This window comes from Dasypus novemcinctus, chromosome 3 (genome assembly GCF_030445035.2).
Source record: "Dasypus novemcinctus isolate mDasNov1 chromosome 3, mDasNov1.1.hap2, whole genome shotgun sequence".
NCBI classification, from domain to species: Eukaryota; Metazoa; Chordata; class Mammalia; order Cingulata; family Dasypodidae; genus Dasypus; species Dasypus novemcinctus.
Genome location: NC_080675.1, coordinates 157,426,901 through 157,446,235, shown reverse-complemented (window position 1 = coordinate 157,446,235; position 19,335 = coordinate 157,426,901). Strand labels below are relative to the sequence as shown.

The following is a 19,335-nucleotide window of genomic DNA, read 5'->3' as shown; positions in this document are numbered from 1 at the left end:
TTAAGGGAAGAGTGACCAGAAGGAAAGAATTCTATCACCAAAGCACCTGACGTCCCTCAGACCAAAGTTCCCATGATGGAGATGCCAGACACTACCATAGTGATTGGGATGAAATATATCAAAAGGGCAGATTGACTCTAAGAATTTACAATATTAAGTCACAGTTTAGGTAAGGTAGCCAGCCTTTATCTCTGGAATCATTCCATTCTAGTCACCGCCATGAAGAAGAAGAAATCCAATCAGAAGAACTGGAATTGGTTTCATGAGGAAGCCATGGATAGAATTCAATGCCTTTGCCATTTTTTCTCGAGAACTTGCCATTTTAGGGCATAAAGACTAGTGAATGGAATTTCAAAGTTATATTGACCTTAAAACTGCCTTAAATCTTCTGAATGGTTAATATTACCTAGCCATGAGAAAATTTTCCTATGAAGTTGTGTTTGTCTGAATTTTGCAGACTTGCTTTTAGAAGATTTCAGTTGTCACAAATTTTCTCCTTGTTTTTTTCAGTAGCACTAAAGGTACCTTTTGGGAGAAAACCATTGAGCTGATAGGTCCATGACAAAATAGAAGCAAAACCCTGGATATGTGTACTGGCTCCTTTCCCCAACTTGTATAAAATGTATTTTTAAAATGCAAGTCCTTTTTGTGTAATTAACTTACAAATTAAGTTTTTATCTAAGCTTGTATTTTTTTTTTCCTTCCTTTTTACAAAAGTGACTTGTAAGAAAATTCTTATCTGTGTTTGCCTGTGGAGGTGGTTTCTGGGTCAAATGGAGTATTCTTGGGAAGCCCCTGGATGAGAAGGCAAGACTACTCTCAATCGCCCCTCAAAATGTGAGGGCCATGTAGACCAGACAGTGCAAGGTCCAGGCTTTACCTGCAGCACAAGGACCCTTCTGCACATAGGGTTATCCTGTCCAGTTATATGGAAACCTTGCTTTGGAGGAAGTGCTGACAGACCCTAAGTTCTCTGGTACATCTCTGTTTTATCTGCTCTAGCACGAGCGGAATGAAGATATGCCCTGGCACATTGGGGCATTCCCCAGGGCAGTGAAATGGCTGTGCAGCAATGCAGACCACAGAGCCTATCGTCCCCCCCCCACAGTGTAGGGAAACTTTAGCTATGCCTATTCCATTAGGAGCCTCATAATTGCCACTGGTTCATTCTGAGGTGTGACTCACGAACTAGGGTGTCTCATTACCTGAGAAGTGGTATTCTTGGCGGAAAAAAAGTGCTCCAATGTTCTAGCACCACAGTCGAGAAAACACTGCCACCCTATTTTGCTGGGTCAAAGTTCTAGGCAATTACTTGAGAAGAAATAATAGGGAAGGATTCAGGCCCACTTGACGGCTTCCAGACCTTCATACAGGTTGCTAGCTAGTAGTGATGTGTCACAGCTAACGTAAAATACTAACTACATCTATCACCTCCTCCCTGTTTTAAACACACATGAGCTCTCTCAATACTTTTTGAAATGAGAAGAGAAATGATTAAGCGAATGGTAGAAAATATCAAATCAACTTTTTTCTTCTAAAAATTAAAGACAGTGTGAAGTTGGCTGGTGGAGGCGCTCCACCTCTCATGCTCAATCTGGCATCATGGTTTCTGTTAGTTCTCTCGATTCCATGACTTATCTTTTTTAAGCTTTTAAAAAGTTCATTTTGTGTTATCATGTTTCTTTTTGGCAAGCGGTCTTAAGTGTAACTATGGAAATGATACATAGCCTTTGTGTTTATCCATGGTTTCATGCCTGATCCATTCTCATCGACTCTATTCAGGGAACGTTCAGGTGTGTAAGCAAGGTGAGACTCCACACCGAGCAGGCAATCGCAAGGACTACACGTGACACCAAGACATCTTACATGAGAAACATCTGGGAAAAACCTTTGTCATCACGTATTTGGGTACCTTCATGCAAAAATTATTTTTGACTAAGAAAAAGAAATACATTGTAGCTCGTTTAACGGATACGGTAGTTCTTCATCACAGTGTCAAGACGCATTGTTACCTGTTATTCCGTGACAGTGAATTTCCTTGTGGCACGTCTATACCCCATATCTGGGGACCTGAACACAGAACTTGCCCCTGGCAAGGATTCTAAAAGTAATTCATAATTAAATAAGTGGCACAGGGATCTATCTACATTCAGGAGAGACAGAACAAGCCACCTTCTCTTTGAAGAAATTACTGTCTCTTCTTTTCAAGAACAAAGCTCAAGTGGATTTGGAGTTCATGGGGCATCTGGTGGGTTCTCGGTGGGGTCTTCAGTCCAGGTATGTCCTGATGTCATGGGTATCGGTCACCTTGAGTCTGATCACTCAGCTTTCTAGTGCTGAGGGACAGGATGGAATACAGGTGATGGAGGTATTAAAATACCTGCTCAGTGCAAGAAGTGAAAGCACTAAACCACAACTATCAACTGGCTAAGTTCAAGTGACTCAGTGGTTTCAGCTTGATGAAAGGGCTTGACCAATTGTGAGGCCTATCTACCCAAAAAGGAACCTGCTGCGCAATTGGAGTTGATTTGTTTTATAGAGAAGCTGTCAAGGACCTCATTTACTCAAAGTTAGAAGGAGCAGCCTCAAGGCTCAAAACAACCTACTGTCAGGGTACCATTTTCCTGGCCACTGAGCTGGAATCTCTAAGGACACAGAGGGGAGAACCCCAGGCTGGGGCTGGACATGCCACCAGGGAGGCTGCTTTGGACTCTCGGCTCAGAGAGTGAGGGAAGATGACCCAGAGGGGTTCAGGCAGGGGTCGGGACTTCAGAGAACTGGGCAGAAAAAATCTGGCATGTGAGCCTTTTTTATCTTTTGGGAATGGTATTTCTCTTTGATACTCAGCCTGAAGGGCGATAAGACACCCCTCCTTTCGCCACTCTTTAGAGCTGGGCAGAGATGAAAGTTACCTTCCTATCTAAATGGATAGGATTCATGACTCCACGACATTGCACTCTGTCTGAGTGACCCACTTCTGATTTCTACCTTGTGTCTCACAGAATGTGTTTCTCCCCTTCAGACAGAAATGCCCTCCACCCATCTCTGCTGCGACTTGCCCCAAAAGGGTTGGGGTCCCCCTCCTGTGCCTGCAGGTCTGCATGAGGTGTCCCACCAGAACTCTGGGCCTCCATAGCTCCTAACTCACAATCACATGGGACTTGAGCTGTCTGTCTGCCTGGGAGCCCCCCTCTCAACTGTGACCTATGTGGTGACAGTTACCTGTACATCTATCTCCATACCTGGTGCTTATGTCGTGCCGAGTAAACGTTTCTTGGCTGCGTGGTCTTGTGGACTTGCCAGTATCTCTAATTGTGTGCATTTCAATCTGTCAGCCTATTATTGCAGGGTTGGGTTTAGTGGAAATCTGTTAGCTGTGCAGTCAGAGACTCATTTGTGCATGAACAAATGTTACATATGCATTTTCAATAAAGACGATATGAATAGATTTGAGTACATGCTCACATACCCTAACAGTGAGGATTGGACATTCTTCACACTGTAAAACGAGGATGTAACATTTGACAATCCCTCTGAATGACAGAACACTTACAGGTAGGTGGAGGTAGGTAGGTGGAGGTAAGATGATTTTGTCTTTTTCTGAAGGCTTGCTGAGCCTTTTGTGCCTCTGCCGCTGGATATACACTAAGTGGCAAGCCCAGGCGGGACATCTACCCAAGGGGGACTGCCATGGCTGTATGTCCTCTGTGGGGGACTGGCTGCCAGAGCCAGAAGCAGTGCCTCACTGGCAGGAAGTCTGCGCCCTCCACACCCACCCATCTTCCCCCAGTGCCTGGAGGGGGCCCAGCACTCGTGGAATGGAGAAAGGGAAGGCAGAGGATGAACCTGCCCAGGCCCAAACCGAAGGTCAATGGACAGGTTAGACTCTGGGACAGATGGAAATACTTTTGCCCTTGATCCGGGTTCTCCCATTAAGTGAGCTGCTCCATTGCACACAGAAGTGGTTTTCAAAGGTGTGTGATGGAGCCTTCCTTAGTGTCCCACAGAACTGCTCAGGGCATAGGGCTGGCATGGCTGGACCCCACCTACCTTCCACCAAATGGTATAACTGTAGTGCTTTCTAGTTATTGGTGCTTTCTAGTTATTGGAGCTCAGCATAGTATTCCATGTAAATAAATGGTTTTCAGGCTTATTTTTTTTTGAAGATCAATAGTAAACAGTAATCTCTTGCCAAATAAGGAGGTTTGGTCCCTAACTGCTCCTGTTGGCACAGCTGTAGTTGGTTAAATCTCGTGGGAAGCCAGGGGTTGGGGTGCAAATAGAGAAAGTGGCATAAAAAATGTCAAGACAAATTGTAGAAAGTATCAAAGTTCTAGAGCAGTGCTGGCCAATAAACACTCTGTGAGGATGGGATGTTCTCTCTACACTCCAGATATGTAGCTCTAGAGGAAAATTTCTGCTAAACTGACTTACCCCAGCCTTACCTTCTCTTGAGGTTACCCAGAGGCCATGTGGCAGACACAGGTTCTCCTATGTGCTTCACATATCACAGACTGGGCCCTGCCTTTAAAATCTTGAAACCAGCCTTTACTGGGCTTGAAATGCAATGCTTTTACACTTGCAATCACCTCTGGTTTTACTCTCATGATTTCCTGCAAAATGCTTCTGCGACAGGTTGCCCTTTCCACAGCATATCTAGAAGGAACGTTTCCTCTGGTCCAGGTCTTATGTCCATAGGGACAGGGGTAGCATGATCTGATTTCTCCTCTGCCTTATTCCACAGGCTTGTTTTGGGGAGGAATGATGGTGGTTCTGTACTCATGTTTGGTGGAACCAAACTGAAGAGCTTCTATGTAAAAACTATGGAAGTTAAAATTATTTTGTATTCGAAAAGAAAGAAAACCAGGTTATTTCTCAAAACCACATTTGGTGGGGATAACCACACTCTGGAATTGCTTTGCTAAGTTTGATTTGCTGCTGTTTGCTGACTCTGTGGTTATGATCCTCATTTACTGGGGTCTGAGAGTCCCTGAGAACCTTCAGAGCTCCCCTCCTCCCATGTCCTCAGAGGATGCTCCAGTGCCTACTTGCCTTGTGCACCTGAGGGGCAGCTGGCAGGGGATGCATGTGGCTGTCTGACTCAGACCAGGGCAGATGGGAAGTGCCTGGGGTGTGGAGAGGGTGTGGTCCAGCGCACTTTAGCTGATGTTGGGGAGTGGACACTCAGTTAGGCTTTGGGAAAAGCTCCCTCTCCTGGAGATTTGCCTGCCTCATGCTCCTCATTAAGTATTCACCCTGAAGCCTTCCCTGGACATGCCAGCTTGGTATCTTCCACCACAGGAGATCAGAAAACCATCTTTTCCTCTGACGAGCAGCCATGGCTGTGAAGATGGCTCAAGCGGAAAGATTAAGAAGGCCCGCCAAGTGAACTTTGAAAGGTCTCTCTGAGGACAATGTTGGGGTAATTTCCACACTTGGGAAACAGGAGAGAGGGTCAGTCAGCCACTTGGAAAGCAGAGTCGGCAGAGGCATATGAACACATGGCTTCATACACAGGTACATGCTGTACTTTCAGCCACACATAAAAGCTGTCATACATTTACTGACAGAAAATTTAGAAGCAAAGTGCAAGTCAAAATACTTTAGGAAGGAGTCCTGGCCACCTCCTCTGTTTGCACCCAGGAGATGGGCTAACATTTCATCAAGGACTCACTAGGAGCTCATCAGACAGGGCAGTACCTACATAGCCTCCGAGTGCAGGGACTGCTTCCTTTTACAGGTCAGCTCTCCGCTCCTGGGAATTAAAATGAAGATACCTTCCCCCCTCCCCCAAATGTCTTTCTTTGTTTTCAGAAATCATAAACCTGAGGTGCCGGGTCAACTACCCCTTATCACTGATCACTGTCATCCCTTAAATAGGAAACACAGGGGGAACACTCAGTCACTGAATTCTGGGCCAAGGACCACAGGCACCTGGCCCTTGTTGTTCGTCTGTCCATTTGTCCGGGAGGCCCACAGGCCTGTACTCACCGGTGCCTCGGGTGTGGTTGAAGTCCCCCTTCACCACCCGGCAGCTCTTTCCGTCCCCACTGCAGACCCCGCACCGGTCCTCTTTGGCTGCAGACCCGATGATGCCATCACAGCCGATTTTCTAAACAACAGAGCACTGGGTTATTCTGGGATGGAGATAGAGAGGGCTTGACAGAGGATGTCCCTGCAGGGCCAAGGTCTCCACCAGGCATAAAAGGTGCAGGGCCCAGGACCCAGGAGTCTTTCCTACAGGAGTGTTTTGATTTCTTTTAAGTCACTTAAGAGGATCCATCCAGAATGATATTCATCTTTATGCCAATGTAGTCACAAAGTGTTGGAGATTTGGACCTGAAGGGTATCAGGAATGAAAGAAAGAGAAAAAGGAGAATGAAAGAAAGAGAAAGAAAATAAGAAAAAGAAAGGAAGAATGAGAGAGGTAGGACCAAGGGGTCTGCACGTAGAGACTCATCAGACAACTTTATTGTTTACAAGGGGTTCTCTATATACCCCAGTCTACGTGACAGCAAGCAGCAACATGCAGTTAACTATTAGCATTACTAAGGCACTCTAAGGAACTCAAAAAATTTTATCTTAAGGTACAAAGTCTAAGTGTTCTATTTACTACAAAAGGTATATGCTCATCTTTTCTTTCAGTCTTTAACAGCTTCATCCTGTTTGCCAGGAACTCTTAATTACTGCATTCCTTAGGGTGCATGGAAACAGCACGTCTCTCCTTGTGAGACCACTGTGCCTCAGTTTCCAACAACGAAGTGTATAGTACTTCTGGCCCAGGGAAGTCACGTTAAAGCTGGATGTCCTAGTGTGGTCAGAGCTGCCTGGGGGCAGAGGGCCCAGGGTGGGTGGGCCACAATTTCCTACAATTCCTGATCCCTCTGGGCTCTGAGTCACTGGTAGCTTAGATGCAATAGCCACTCATCTCAGAACATACAGCAGGGATCACACTGACTTTGGGGAGCCCACAGGTGCTGGGTTTAAGCTCCCACATTGGTTAGGGAGACCTAGTCCAAGAGGGCTCTCTGCCTCTTGGACCTTTTCAAAAAAGCATCTCTAGAGCAGAAGAGAGATAGTTGCTAGCTTTGATGGGCTGGGGAGGCACAGCCCTAAGTAGGTTTACAGAGAGTGGGAAAAGGCTTCATATGCCTGTTTTTTCTTTAAAAAAAATGCACGAGAATTTTATATCTGGCAAAATAACATCTAAACTTGTATTGTGGTAGACACTGGGACTTGTTTTGAAATGGTAGCGAGATTAGGATATTATCAATTCCGAATGTTCAAGGAGCATTTATGGGGCTTGGTGCTCCAAGAGAACTAGAGGACCAAACCCAAGGAAATTCCAAACAATAAGCTTTCTAAAATCTTTCCATACTATTCTATGATCCCTGGCAGTTGCTTTTCTACATATGCTAGGAATCCTTGTTCCCCATCTTTGAGCTTTCACAGGAGGCCTATGAAAGCCCCTGGTCAGCCTCTGCTGGCTGGAGCATGCTCTGCTGACTCACTGGGGTGTGCGTAAGGGGCCAGCCCACTCCACAGCACAATTAATCAAAGACGAGCGACAGCGTGGAACTGATGGTGAGAGCATTAGGTCTTCTTGCTAAAGACAGTCCCTGTAAAACACTGAAATGAAGTTTGAAAAGTTTTAGTGCTCAGACTCACATTCTAGAAGGGGGAGGAGGAGAGAAAAGCCCATGGACAGTGCAGCCACTCTGCTCAGAAAGAACAACTATGCTTCTTAGCAACATGGAAACTGGAGTCCACCCCCTATATCCTGATGTTGCTCTGTTGGAGATCTCCAGTGACAAGCAACCTCCTGGTCACCACATCTAGTGGCTATTTCTCAATTCTCAGTCTGTTTGACCTCTCTGTAGGCTCTGTTGTTGCGTGACTATGTATATATACATTTATTCAACCCACAGTTATTGGGTGCCTGATACGTGACTGACTGGAAATAAGGGGGTCTAAGACAGAGGGACAGGCCAATGTGGAAACCTGCAGACACACCTGGGTCCATGCTGTGACAGAGGTGCGCAAAGAGGCCAAAGAAACCCAGGAAGGGAGGGGTGTCTGCAACACACGGTGCCTGATTCTCTTCCTACCCTTCTGCCTGTTCCTCCTCCTTCCTCTCACTTCCTTGATTCCCCAGAAGTGCGCAGTTCCCAAAGTGCTCCCCTACTGCTAGTCTCTGATTTTTCTTGGTAATTTCACTTTCTTTTTAGGCTTCGACAATCACTCTCCTGCAGACAAATTTTCAACCGTGATATTTGCTCCACCCTACCTGGGCTCCCGTTCCTGAATGTATGCTGGGAAACTTTGCTTGGCCTTCAAGCCAAAACAGTGAACTCAATGGACCCACTTCTCCAAAGTGGCTCTCTCCTGACCTCCTCAGTTCTGATCCCTCCCGGAGCCGACAGACAGGGCAGCCTTCCCTCCAACCTCATCTGTCTCTCCCTTCTCCTGACACACCCCGTTGGTGGCTGAGCCTGGTGGTTTTTTTTCCTCTGAAAATCTCTCAGATAGATTTTCTTCTTCATGCTCCTGACAGCTCCCCTAGCTTCGACCTTCCTAACTCAGGACATCAACTGTCATCAGGTCAGTCTTCTCCCCACTGCTGCCAGATCACCTTCCCATGAGAAGATGAGATGAGAAGGCCCCTGGCTGTGTACCCCCACAGCCCATCAAACCACATCCACACTTATGAATTTAAGACCCTCCATTATCCCATCCTCCTGACTCATCACCTCAGCTTTACCTTCTCCGCTCCAAACTGTACACCAACTCCCACCGCTTCCCACCCCCACGCCTGTCCCTGCCAGCCCCCATCACTTCAGTGATATTAATGGCTGCAATAGTCCCCTAAGTGATCTCCCAGTTTCCACCCACCGTGGTCATTGTCTCTAAATAAGATCTCTTCACTCCTTTGCTTCAGACCCTCCAGTCACTCTGAATAAAACTGGATGCTGATCAGAACCCTCACGCCCTGGGCCTCAGCTCCTGCTTCCACCTGCAGGGAGCATGCTGCTCCTAGGTCTTCCCAAAGCTGTCTCCTCAGAGAGCCCTGCCACAGCCACCCTATTTACAGTTTCCCATTGCCACAACTCCTTACTCAGTCTCTCAGTGACACTATTTTATTTTCTTCTTAACCCCTCTCAGTCCTGGAATTACTGTGCTTCTTTGATGGCATGAATGTTCTAGTTCACTGTGGTCTGTATATGGGATGAGGGCAGGCAGAAATGGGCACACTGAGTGCCCACTCACTCCAGCTTCTAGCTGTGGCATGTGCTCAATAATTATTGGAAGAATGAGTAAATAAAATTACCCCAGGAACTCTGCCTTGTCTAAACTGAACCACTTCTGCTTTTAATCGCCTTCACATCTAGTTGTTCGTTAGTTTTACTCATCTTCATAACAGCCTATAAGTACATGGAGGATTGTCTTAGAATTCTTTGCAATCATGTCCTCTCTCCCCATGCCCGTGTTAGCTGCCATGAAGTTGAATATGTAACATGTGCTCAATAAAAGCATAGAATTAACTCCCTCTTATCAAAATGGGCCCTGGGCAAGACAGGGAGTAAGAGATTTTGTTTTCCAAGAAGGGCTCCCTGCCTTCCTCTTATGAGCCCTTCACCCCTTGACAGTGACCTATTCCTGAACTTGATATGACTTAGTTTTCTCCTAATTTGAACTAGAGCTTTCTTGTACAGTTTTTGACAGTCCTTGCTTTTTTCTGGTTGGGAGAAGAGGCACTTGTTTTCTTCAGTTTAACAGCTATCTTCCAACTACTGCCTCATTCTCTCTCTCCTGAAGGAGGGAGGCTGCTGACTTCTTGTTTAACTGGATGCTTTCAGGCCAGCTGCTCAATCATCACCCTAGGATTTATTGGACTCCTGGGTTAGTTCTACCAATTCCTGCAGTGCTCATCCTCCTCTTTCTTGATTTCATCCTTGTTTTGCTAAACAACACGTAATTTCCTCAGAATGGAGGCATGGAAAATAAAATTTGACTTTTTCCATGACTCCAAACTACTTTCTTTTGCCTGCAGACTTGGTTGACAGTTGGACTGCATATAGAGTTCTATAATTATCTCAAATTTTCTCCCTGGATCAGTTTTTCTGTTTGTTTTTCTTGGTCCTTCTTGTTTGTGTTGGCTTTCAGGAAGCTGGTACTCTTCGGCTGACCACTCATATTTAAGATCGAAGAGTGGAAAGGTTAAATGAAGGAGTATGGCATTGGATGGGGAGACCTGTTGCATAGTAGGCTTCGTTTTAAGACAAGTAGGTGAGTCTGCCATCATATCTGGAATTGGGGGCCATTCTCGGTCGGATGCTACAGCAGTCTAACCCATGGCTTTGGAAAGGGCCTTCTGACTTTTTGCCTGGGTGTGATCACTAACTGCCTGGCAGGCTCTGAGGGCAGGGGTACAGTCAGCCATGGTGCATGCAGCCAGCTCCTCACGTCCACCCTCCATGCTCAAGTCCAAAGACTCTTGGATTTTGCCTGACAGACTGGCTTTCTCTCTGGTTATAGCTCTCCAGTGGTTCTAGTGCTGGCCTCCTCTGCTTTGATCCTTCAACGACACTTCATCCTCTTTTGTCTTCCAGAAAGTGGTTGAGGTCTTTCTTTGTCAAAGGGCCGCCTCGGCTCTTCAACATGACTGTGGGGTTGAGCTGTCCTTCCATTACCATCAGCTAGTGGGGTCCCCAGACAGAAGAATAATGAACACGTGGCTCAGTCAGTCCTCTGGTCTAATCGAGAAGCTGTGATGGGGGTAATCTGATAAAAAAAAAAAAAGGGTGCAGAAAATGATTCTGGAAGCTTGGATCTTGGTGTTTGCCAAGGTTTGGCATCAATAACCACACACTTGAGCTTGTCGGCCACATGTTCATGACCTGGGAAGGGGAAACCTGGAGAATGTTGTTGAAATACAGGACCAAACATACGTGCCTGGTACATTTTCCTAAATGCTCATTACCCCTTCTTTAGATAGGGGTGTCCTGAGGACAGAGGTGAGGTCTTTAATAATTCTCCTAATTGTTTCCAGTAATTCTACTTCCTAATAGACCCTTCTACACAAAACAGGAGGTCAGTTAGTCCTTGACAGTGAAAAAGGTGAAATGGGCAATATTTTTCAGAGCAGGTTACCCATTCATCCTCTAGTCATCTACTCGTTTTTTTCTTTTTAAAATATGCAACCCAACCAAAGTCTGTCATCTGTGCCAACGTGTGGGGAAATACAGATTGATTAGACATAATCCCTGCCCTGAAGAAGCTTATAGCCCTGGAAGCATTTTGGTTTGATGTTTGTCAAGCCCAGGATTCGTTTGCAGGTTATGGTCAAAGGAAGGATGACTCAAATTGGATGGCATTGGTTATGTGTGTGCATGAGCTAATAGAGCCTTAAAGAAGAGCCAAACACACTCCGATCTCAGTGTATTTGGATCTGTCCAGCGTCAAATGGGTTGGACTTGCCCATGGTGGGCCCGAGCTCTGGAGGCAAGGGATGTATATGAGAGGCTTATCAACTAGATTTCTTTGCCTCCAGGTGTCAGTAGTAGAAACCATTTATAGGCCCTTGCTGAAAAATATGCAATGCTTGTGTTTCTTCCCTCCCCCATTCCCTCTCATTTTTATGGGTGCTGTTAAGTTTAATTTCATCATGTTAAGTAACTTGTGACTCACTGAAATTAAACTGAACTCAGTCCTTATAAAAACAGAATAAAATGGTATTTCCATGTTTCATGCTATGGTTTGAATCAACCTGCTATTTGGAGCTTAGTGGAATCTACTCAAAATGCCATTTTGTTGTCTCTCCTCCATCAATTCCCTACCAATGAATCAGTGTTCTCAATATTGCCCAGAATTCCCTCTGCTTCCCCCAAATAACAAAATCTACAGCTGAAGGGAACAGAGGAAAAAGTTAGTGAGACATAGCAAACTAGCAAACTAAGGCAGTATTTCTGTATGTGTTGTTTTATGTAAAAGTGGATGATTTCTATGCTTTATCCTTTGTAATTATGTAATTACATCAGTGAATCCTCTACTCACCAGATTTCTTATTTTTTTACTACTCTTACGATTATGACTAGTATTCCCTTCTTTATCATAGTCACAAGTACCATAGGAGTGCAGACCATTCCATTTTGGTAATTAATATCACTAGGAATCAATACTGGTTTTTTTTTTTTTGGCAATTCTTTTTTTTATTTTTTAAAAATAAATTTATTTATTTCTCTCCCCTTCCCTCCACCCCCCTGTTTTTGTATTAGTTATAATGTTATTTAAGTATGCCTAAACTTGACTGTAAAAGCCACTAAATATGACTTTAATCATTTGGATTTTTTTCTTTGAGAGTGGACTGAAGAGTGGGCAAGGGTTAATCTCTGTAGGCTCTCTCTGAAGAAAGGGTACTGTTGGAAAATTGCAGATAGAATTTTTAATTTTTATCAGAAAGAAAGTCGCTTCTCAGGGTTCTTGCCTGCTGAGGTGCTTGCAGGCAGGTGCTGCTGCCACCTGCCAGAGGGAGGTGTTTCTGTTAGGACTGGTGGCCTGCCTGGAGGCGGAGATCACCAGGGGCATCAATGCAGAGGAGACCGTGCTTCCATTAACTAGCAGCCTCTTTCTCCCATCAGCAGGGGAGGCTCCCCAGGAAGCTGAGACCACAGGAGAACATCGTGAAAAGTGCCTTTCTCTGCACCTGTGCTCTGATGGTCCTGCCAGCCTCAGCATAGGGGCCACTAAGTGTACTGATGACGGCAGTGTAAGCGGTATGGTGGTAGCTTTGGTGGGGGGGGAGGCGGGCCTGGGGATGGGGTGGCATCTGGGAACAGAAAGGCATGTGTGCCAGTGTCATTCCCATCATTTGCAAGAGCAGGGTAGACTCTGGCTCGATAGTGCCCCGAAGACCCCAGACTTAGGGTTGGCTATTCAAATGCCCTCAAGAGCATCTCGTCCTTGTCCACAGACTAAAGGAATAAAGGCTGTGCCACTGTCTTAGTTTGCTAAAGGCTGCCAGCACAATACATGAGAAATGGGTGGGCTTTTATAATGGGAATTTATTAGGTTAAAACTGTACAGTTCCGAGGCTGAGAAAATGTCCCGATCAAAGCATCATTGGAGATGCTGTCTCTCCACAGGTTGGCTGCTGGTGGTCCTGGACTCCTGCCACATTGCAAGGCAAAATGATGGCCAGGCTCTACTTTCTCCTCCAGGCTCACTTTGTCCCCGAGCTCTGCTGTGGACGATCAGGCACATGGCAAGTCTCACCCTTCTCTTCCGGTCCTTGTCTTTTTAGCTTAGGGCTGAAGTGGCTTCCTCTCAGCCTGTGTTCCATTTTGATTCCAGCTTCTGGGGTCTTCTCTGTCTCTGCTGCTTCTTTCTATGAGTCTCTGCTTTTATTCCTCTATTTATAAAGGACTCCAGTAAGCAGGTTAGGACCCACCCTGGGTCCTGCAAACTCACCAAAGGCCCTGAAGCTAGCTAATCAAACATTCCCTGAGTGGAATCTAACCAAGAGGTCCCACATACAATAGGTTTACATGCACAGGAACATAATTTTCTGGGGTCCACAAAAGACTTGAACTAGCATAGTCCAGGGAAGATTCCCTAGTCGGAAAGGCTGCAGTTTAAACCAGGGTCATGGAGGGGCCCATGGTGACCTGTTAGAGCCAAAATAACATCAGTCAGTCAGAGGGACTCCTCTAGCCACTGAATTTCAGGATTCTTGGAAATACTTCTACGTGGGTGAAGGCGTTGCAGAAGATGCAGAAAAGCACTGGAAGTGGCCTGGCTGGCTCTACTCAGGAGGGTCCGTGCACTTTACTTTGGAAGTTATTACCAAAGGCCATGACACATGCTGGCCTTGTAGGATGGGCCCTACAAGAGCAATTTAAGGACATTAACCATGCACTTGGTTTGCTGGCAGTTCTACAGGGAACTGTCAGCAATTCCTCATCTTCCTAATATCGATAAGCGCTTTCCCACACCTCCTGAGGGGCTGGGCCCTGACCATCCATGCAGAGGGCGTCTTTCCTGGAAGGGCATCTTGCTAAGACTCTTGGGCACCAAGCGTTTCTCACTCGCACACATCCACATTTGATAACATCAGGAGGGGTTCTGGAGTGCATCAGGCTGTTGCCTGGAAAAATCCCAGTTTGGGACGGATTTGGGCTTTAAATCCACTAGGGTTGAAATGGTTTGCTGTAGGCACTATTCTAGACACTATCTTTGTGGCCTTGCCTATCGGCTTTTCTTTGATTCTGTCTTTCACACACTCACCCCAACTCCTACATACAGAAGGGGCACAGAGCCTTGCTGGGTGCAGGGGAGGCTTGGGGCTGATTTCTGATAAGATGATAATTAAATGAGGACAGGCAAGGTCGTTTCCCACCCATCCCCCACCCTGGAACTTGCAATTTGTGTAATGATTACCTGGAACTGAGCATGAGAGATGGCCTTGGGTGTGTCTGTGTGGCGTGTGTGTGAATTTTGGAATGTATGGAGACCCTGGAGGCATCAGTAGCTATGCAGCGCCTGGAAAGCAGTTTCTCCTTTCCAAATGAAAACTAACAGCCCTCCAGTGGCCCTGGGCAAATGGATACTTTGCTTGGTCTCCTACAGGTGCTGGTCAATGGAGCCCAAACAAGAAGTTAGACTCTGAGGAAGGACCTGGTTTTCCTTTCTGTGGCAAAGGGTTGGTGGCTACCACGTGTGGCATGCCTGACACTGATCCACCCACTCAGGGCCCTGGGAGCCACCCATCCCCCATGGCTCTCGTGGGCCCTCCTGCCATTGTCTGCAGCAATGATGGAGAGTGGGTGTCTGCAGTCACGGGGGGCAGACTGTACCAGGCCATCAGGAAACAGACCATGTCTGGCGCCACTGCAGTTGGCAGCGCCCAAGCCATACTCCTCTGGGCAGTGAAAATCTGTACCCACCCAACATCCCAAATGTTGCCACAGTCAGGAGAAGGATGCTCATCCTGATGGCAAAAAAGGGAGTGCAGTCACCTCTGTGATGGCAGGACAGAGTGCAGAGCTCAGGAAGGGCACATGCTAGGGGTAGGTCCTCAGCTCTCCCAGGTTTAAATGCAGGTGAAGTGGGAGTTTCCCTCTTCCTTCCACTCTCCCTCCATCCCTTCTTCTCTCCCTTCTTTCCTTCCCTTTCTCCCTCCTTCCCCCTGTCCATTCTTTCCCTCCTTCCCTCTTTTACTTTTTGTCCTTTAAAATAGCATTTACCATTTTCCTAGTGGCAAATGATAGTTGACGTTAGAATGGGTCTGGGGATCCACGAGTGCGGCATCCCCTGAAAGTAGGTGCATTGACCTACCTGGGCATTCCCTGCAAAGGAATCTGCTCAGGCCTACACTACCTTTTGTAACTAAACAGTGCAGCTTGTCCAAAAGCACATGTTTATATATGCCTCCAGCCTTATCTTAGTATTCTACCTGCTTTTCTCTTTGCCGCAATGTCTAAAACTACTGAAACATTTTTAAAGACGATTCCATTGCCTCTAGTCTTTGAGTCCCCTGGACTCCTGGTTGGCGTGACAGAGGGTAGGTAGGCATCCTGCTCGGTCAGGGCCGAGGGTGGTCAGGGAGCAAGCTGTGGGCTTCTTGAGAAAATCCCTGGCCCACAGGCGTCATTCCCCACCCCTAGCCCACTCTCGGGAGAGGGAAGCCTCTTCTGCAGACCCTGCCCCACCTCCCACCCCACAGGCCCTAAGGAAAGGCAGTCACCTGGCATCTGCCGTGCACGCAGAGGTCCGTCTCGTAGGGCCCACAGGGTGTGCCGTCCAGCACCCGGTCGGCCACCAGCAGCGGGGCCTCCTTCCCGAGGGGCGAGCAGTGGAGTTCGCAAGGCTTCTCTGTGGAGGGAAAGGTGAGCAGGTGTTGACGTGGGTGGGAATGTGCGGGTCGTGTGTACGTGCAGGGCACAGGTGAGACGGGCAAGCCCCAAGGGATGGGAGGTTGCAGGGCAGAACTGAAGGGTCCCAGGAGCCTGGCGCCCAGGTCCACCTATGCAAGCACATGAACCTTGCATGGGCAGCCAGTGAGAAAAGGCACTCAGACTCGGGTGGGTGATAGGGTGGATGAGGGTTCTGGGATGCTTTTCATCCTATATTTATAAGGATATGGCATTTCTTTTATCTGAAGGTCCTGAAAATATGAGGCTGGACACATTTGGCTGTGTGCTAACATCTATGTAAGTTGAATAGGTTTCAAGGTTGAGCGTTGGAGCCATGCCTGTGTGGTAGATGTGGGGAGGGAGGAAAAGGGGAATAAGACTAGGGAGTGGGGGCAGGTGTGGGGGGGAACTGGGCAGTGTCCAGGGCAGGGTGTCTGCTAAAGGTTTCTGTGATCCTCCAGTTGCTGGATAAAAGCTGCAGAGCTGTGATAACATGCATGGTGGTCCTGGGGAAAACAGGATGGGAATCCAGTACAGAAAGAGAATGCAGGAGATGGACTCTAGGACAAATCCTAAGAGCCACGTCCCCATGCCTGTGCTGTTTCCTCTCCCAGCACTCAGTCTTCTGGAAAACTCCATCACCCCAGAAACTCCTGCTCCAGAGCTCCCTTCTCTCATGCCATCTGACTTGGGATAGGACAAACATCTCCCTAACTCCTGCACTTTGCACCCTGCTCCATTAAAGCCTTCTGCCATGATCCTGTTCTGTCATTGTTCGAGCAACTCCCATATACAAGGAAATTTCTTATGAGGAGGGGTCCATTATGAACAGAGTTGGAAAGGGATGTATTTTAATTACCTTTAAATTAAAGAACTTAAGGAACTGTGAATGTTTTGAGGGGAGGAGGCCAAGGTTTCATCTTCTGTCCCTGGGCTGAGCCCAGTATTTGGCTCACAGAAGGATTCAGGAAATATTTTTGAACAAATGAATGGGTTTGTTCTTCCCTTCTGAGGAACAGATTTGTTATTCCCTAAGAAACAGGAAGCACACTTGGTCTCTCCCTTTCTCTTGGTCACCTGATATCTAATGCCATTTAGGTGATTATTTTGCAAAGGGAACCTCCAAAGAGAGAAAAACTGCGACCTCTGCCCAGCTCTTTGTCTCCTCTACAAGCTGTCATGACATTTAGGACTTCTGGACTTGGGTGAGCATGGCAGGGGTGGAGAAAAGCTTCTGAAGTTCACCTGACCTCAGAGGACCTTGGCATCTCAGCTGGAAGATCTAGTTAGAACAGATGTTTTGTCTTATCCAGTGTTGGGGATTGACTCATGTGCCCCACAAGGGCATGCTTGGGTCCCAACCCTGGTCTGTGGGTGGGAACCCATTTGCAAATAGGACCTATGAAGATGTTTTTAGCTAAGCTGTGCCCAAACTCTAGGCAGGAGGGCCTTAATCCAAAATGGATGAAGTTCTTATAAACAAAGGAAATTGGATATGGAAGTAGAAGACAGAGAAGGAGAGAGAGATTGCCATGCAATGGAGGCAGAGATGCATCTACAAGCCAAGGAACACCAAGGACTGCCGGCAAGCTACCACTGGAATGCTCTAGATTCCAAAAAAAAAAACCACCAAGTCTTCTGATGCTTTGATGCTGGACTTCTAGCTTCTAGACTGTGCACCAGTAAACTTTTGGTGACTGGGCCAACCAGGCATGGTATTTGTCAAAGCAGCCCTGGTAAAGGGAGATACCCAGCCTCACTGGGCTTTTGTGGTTGGACGACATTCGTTAAACCACATCTAGGTTCAGGAGTTGTCCGCAGGCTCCTTTCCCATGGCTCTCTGCCGGTCAGCGCTCTTAGGAGGAAATCTTGCCTTGGAAAGGAGCATGAGAAAGGAGCTACAGGGACCATGGTGCTTGACTAAGTTCTTTCAGTTAGTTGTGGGGACAAAAAATCTGCTTTTAAGAGTAGACTAGAAGTTTTTTAGCTTCCAAGTTAAGCAAACCAAGCATGTTTCAAAATTTATTCATAATAAATACAGAATGAGCAAAGACCTGGTGGTCTCATGGACACATCCACAAAAACCTAGGATGTGCAAAATCAAAAAGTTTCATGAGCCAGGCCTAACCTGAGTGGCCAGAGGGAAGGGAGTAAGCTGGAAGAAATGACCCATTTCCTGGCTGGCAGGTTGGGGTGCTGTACCCTCATCTGGATAGGGCAACTGGTAGAGGGGGCAGAGAGAAGGAGGGCTATGGGAGACCCAGGCTTTCTTGGTTATGGTTTGTAGACTACATTTTAATTACTGGGTTTTAATTATGATTTGAAAACTGTGGGTTTTTAAGCACTAAGTCAATACTGGGAGGAATGAGCTGTGAGGATTCATTCATTCACAGTGATGATAGTAAAGACGATGATGGTGGTGATTCAATCATAAGTGAGTGATGTTTCCTGAGAATATTGTGTGACAGGCAACGTGCTTAGTGGATTATATGTGTTCAGGTAGGTGCTGCTCACAGGTGAACACAGGGGCTCATGTTGCAGGCACTGCTGTCAAGTCCCTCGGCCCAGGGCTGGTTCTTCCCACCCGGCTGGTTCATGAGGCTCCTGCTAGTCTTTGGACCCCTCCCCGCCCAAAGGTATGTTGAAGTCCCACTCCCCAGCACCTCAGAATGTGAACTTATTTGGGCCTAGAGATGTTGCAGACGGAATGAGTCAAGTTTTCACGGGGTCGCTTTGGAGTAGGGTGGGCCCTTTATCTAATGCGACTGGTGTCCTTAGAAGAAGAGGGAATTTGGATGCAGACAGGGGAAGGCATCACGTGGCAACTGAGGCAGAGAATGGTGTGCACCGCTGGACTGCTGCCAGAAGCAGGGTGCAGACTCTCCCCACAGACATCAGAGGGAGCGCGGCCCTGCCGAAGCCTTGATTTCCAACTTCTAGCCTCCAGAACTGCACAATAAATGTCTACTGTTTTTAGCCACCCAGTTTGTGATATTTGTTATGGCAGCTACAGGAAACCAAGGCACCATTTATTGGGACTGGTTGTAGGTGACCTGGCTGATACCCATGTATCTCATTGTGGGGTGCTGCCCAGGCCCCCTTTCCCCCACCCCGTATTAAGTAATGCACAGTTGATGCACTGCTATCACCTTTTCAACACCAAAGACACTCTGAATTCTAGAATGTATCTGGCCCTGAAAGACTGGCTAAGGGACTTAGGTGAGAGGCGCTGTGGGGTGGCCCTGTCAGCCCACATGTGGACAAGTTGGGAGGAAACCAGTCTGTGCAGGGGCAGGAAGAAGCAAATGGCAAATGAGCTGTGGTCGACACAGGTAGAGGTCCTGAGGTCCTCAATGGCCCATCCCACATCCTTCTATGGCCAGCTTCACCCCTGCCCTTGGGTCCTGCCATTTTATAACATTCC

At 47.1% G+C, this 19,335-nt stretch overlaps 1 protein-coding gene across 1 annotated transcript in view; it reads right to left on the bottom strand.

Annotated features, from left to right (window-relative positions):
- Positions 1-19,335, bottom strand: part of ADAMTS17 (ADAM metallopeptidase with thrombospondin type 1 motif 17) — a 386,843-nt gene that overhangs the window by 108,818 nt on the left and 258,690 nt on the right. The window contains exons 14-15 of the mRNA XM_058294624.2: positions 15,743-15,870; positions 5,992-6,112 (exon numbers count right to left, since the gene is read on the bottom strand). Of these exons, the coding sequence (XP_058150607.1) occupies positions 5,992-6,112; positions 15,743-15,870 (249 nt within the window). The remainder of the gene's footprint in view (positions 1-5,991; positions 6,113-15,742; positions 15,871-19,335) is intronic.